Here is a 3,758-nt window from a genome sequence, read left to right on the forward strand (position 1 = left end):
GAAAGGGTCTACCAGAAGTGTTCTGTAACTGTTAAGGAACTAGTAGCATCTGATTCTAGTGTTGCAGTAATGTGTGATAGTTGGACTAATGCATCAGGTAAGAACTGTAGGAATATGTAACATCATTATGTCACTTATTATTCCTAATAAATTGTTATAAATAATTATTGCCCTCATTAATCCTAAGATATTGGATGATTACAGGAATGAGGGGATCATAAACTTCATTGTGACATTGCCAAGGGCCATATTTTGGAGCAGCATTGCAACATGTTAGTTTCAGTTAAAATAGCAGTCAATTACAACTCACCTTGCTGTCATAGTGGTGGATCCTTGTTACTGTGGATGTCACTTTTCGGGTGAAGAAGCGGTAAGTAGTTTTTATTTTTATTTTGTAGTAATATGTTCTTATTACCCCCAAAATCCAGTCTTGCCCGTATGCCACGGCATATGCCTCCAAGTCTTACTTGACCTGAATTCACCTGACCTAAATTACTAGTAGTATCTCTTTAAAATTATACAAGTTGCGATATCATATACTTATACTAAAAATATTGTTGATTTTCAGGTGGATGCAATAAAGGCCATTTATGAAATTGCTGCACAACTGTCAAATGTCGATGAGACCCAAGTAATAGCTGAGTTGGCAGATTACAGGTCTAAATAAAACGTTTTTTCAAAGCCATTTGTTTGGAGTGCAGTTGATAAGACATCAGCATCTAGTTGGTGGAACGGGATCTGTTGCTCAACTCAGCTGTCCCGTGTTGCCTTAAACATCCTGCAACTACCCCCATCCAGCGCATCTGTCGAGCGATCCTTTAGCAGATATGCATTGGTACATTCTGCGAGAAGGAATCGTTTGACCACCGACAGAGCTGCCAAGTTGGTATTTATTGGGCAAAACTTGGCACTAGGCAATATGGACGATGCCCATGAATATCCTCTCCATGCAGCTCATGCCAGTAATCCACCACCACCATACCCATCAACCAGCAGGGATTCTACTGCTTCAAGCAGCATCCCCACATCTCAGCTTGAGTCGGACGACTCGGACCATTCTGAAGCAGATTCTGAGGACTCAACTGATGATCTGCCCAGCCCCGGCCCTAGAGTCATGATTTCATCTGATATAGAGGAGCCTGAGGAGGAGCGGCAGGAGCCACATGACATGGAGCGATGTAGTAAGGAAAATTTGTAGTGTTCAGTCCCTGAAGATTGTGCTAAGACTAGAGTGGATTTTAGAGGACTATGATGGATACACATGGAGGAAACAATTTAAAGCAGTCCATCAAACACATGTACAGCACGTGGCTATATTGTATAAAGGCACATAGACTGATCAATGCTTGTTTGTTTTCAGATTGATGACATTGCTGGTGTATGCAGACACAATATATTGGCAAATAGCTTCATGCTTATTTAGATTTTGTAAGGTTGCCATATTGGCTCATATACAGAGCCTACACTTGTTGCAGTATCTGACAAAAAAGTAAATTACCTATGCTTATTCTTATAGTGTCTGATGATAGGTACACATATGTGGAGGGATGAATCAAGTACTTACATCTGTATTTATATACTCAATATTGATATCTGAGCAACTTTGGTAATGTAAAAAAAAAAAAAAAAGTAATGTTTAAAAAACGATATATATCTATTTATTTATTTTTTTGCATCACTATTCAGGACACGCCCATTAGTCCTATGTACTAAGTATCTTAAGACAGGCGATGAGAATGATCCATCTCAGTGATCAAGCTTACATAAGACACTAGAGCTCAGCTGACAGCTTTGATACTTTACATAGTTTTTGCTGACCAAACCTCCTCTTGACTTGACGTCACATTTTGACCTCGGTCGGCTTTCTAGTGGCCTCGCATCGCACTGATTAAGACGTATATAAGACCAAAGGTTTTAGTGATGTACACCGCATTCGTTAGCAAAGCACACCATGAAGTACTTCACCGTAAGTGTGTCCACCATCTTGAGATTGAGTGCCCACCGTTTCTTCCATCTCAAAGAGAGACCTTAGCTGATGGCGCAATCGGATTCTCTCTTCAGGGATTCTCTGTGGGTTCGAATCCCGCACTCCTCTCCGATTCCCAGCATTGATTGGTACCTGCCCTAGCAGTTTAAAACATAGATTTGCGTGCTGGTCTCTCATTCGCTTATTTGTGGGTTCGAATCCCGCACTCCTCTCCGATTGCTCGCAATGACTCTAGCCTGCCCCAACAGTCCAGGCGCATAAATAGGGCAAAGGTGACGGCTTCGGCCGCAGCTACTCTGCGCGCTTCCTAGTGTAATTTCCTCACCTTACGACTCATTATTTTGATATTTATCTTGATCATCCCCGTCGGGCCAAATGTCCGAATAGATGGTTTCATTATGGCTGTCGGCAGTCGATTTTTATTTGCTTATTTATTTATTCATTTATAAGTATTTTTTCTTTTTGAGAAACTTTTAGATCTTGTGGGATTTTAATAAAGTCTCGAACAAGTCCATGAGATTTCGTGTCTACTTTCGTCAATTTATTCTGGGTGACGACAGACGATTTCATTTGTCTTATTCTTAGGAAGGAGGAGGAAGAGAAGGAAGAGGAGGAGGAGGAGGAGGAGGAAAAGAAGGAAGAAGGGGAGGACCTGTAGCCATTAACGGATTACCATGTAAACCATTTGCGGAATTTCGTCTCATTTATTGATTTTATTCTGGCTAAAGCAGGACGATTCTTTTTACCTGGGGGGGGGGAGAAAAATACACTCCCAAAGGACCGACGGGTCCGTATAGGTGAATAAAATCGTCTGGCGGCAGCCATGATTGTCCGGGCTGCTGTACCGCTTCATGAAGTGCTACATCATCATAATAAATCTAAAGGAGATTTAGCTCTACAACGGCTCGAGAGATTGGCGTCCCTATATTCTATGACGTCACATTAATTAATGACGTCATGTTACTTTATAACTTCACAACACCCAATGGCGTCATACCACATTGTGACATCGCACCACATAGTAACGTCATCTTACATCTTTCCAGGCCCTCCTGGTCCTCGGCCTGGCCGCCTTCGTGGCCTGCCGCCCCGACGTCATCAACATCGAACTCGACGACATCCACCATTCGGCTGAGGGCAGCTTTGGCGATGATGTCACCGGCACTTACAGGCAGGTTTTCACGAATCCTGAAGTGTTCCTCCTTATAGATGACCTATAGAAGTATAGGAATATAGCTGTACCTACATCTATGTACCAAAACATCGACGCATACTTACATATTTCTTCTCCTCCGACAGGTGGAAATCTCCTGAAGGCATTGAGTACTTTGTCACGTACGTCGCCGACGACGACGGCTACCGCGTGATCGAGTCTAACGCCGTTCCCGTCAGCGGCGCCGGCGTCAGGGCCGACGGTGCCCAGGGGGCCTTCGAGTCCTATGAGGATAACTCCTTCGAGGTTGAATCTCATGAGTTCGATAAATAGTTCGTGATCTTCCAACTCCTTCTTAAGGAGCGGTAGCGTCTTCAAGATCTGTTTCGATCTTTACACTCTCCCGAAGAATGCCGTTCTACCGCAGCTGTATCAGCACATAAGGCAAAGGTGGCTTCTCCAACCCCAGATTAGCGCCTTTACTTCTAATTTAAGTCATTATTTATTTGAAATAAAGACATGATTATCTTTGCGTATTGTCATTATGCCCAGTAGGTATACATGTACTGTATACGGCGCGAACGGAAGAGTGCCGGTCTCGCATTCGCTTACTTGTGG

At 43.1% G+C, this 3,758-nt stretch overlaps 1 protein-coding gene across 1 annotated transcript; it reads left to right on the plus strand.

Moving 5' to 3' along the window:
- The first annotated feature begins 711 nt into the window (after positions 1-711).
- On the plus strand, positions 712-3,159 carry LOC143017604 (uncharacterized). Its single transcript, XM_076172389.1, has 2 exons — positions 712-1,181; positions 3,034-3,159. The coding sequence occupies exons 1-2, from the start codon at positions 920-922 to the stop codon at positions 3,120-3,122; spliced, it is 351 nt and encodes a 116-aa protein (XP_076028504.1). The 5' UTR covers positions 712-919; the 3' UTR covers positions 3,123-3,159.
- Positions 3,160-3,758: the final 599 nt, after the last annotated feature.

This window comes from Oratosquilla oratoria, chromosome 32 (assembly GCF_046742065.1).
Source record: "Oratosquilla oratoria isolate Oo_2021 chromosome 32, ASM4674206v1, whole genome shotgun sequence".
Classification (NCBI taxonomy): Eukaryota; Metazoa; Arthropoda; class Malacostraca; order Stomatopoda; family Squillidae; genus Oratosquilla; species Oratosquilla oratoria.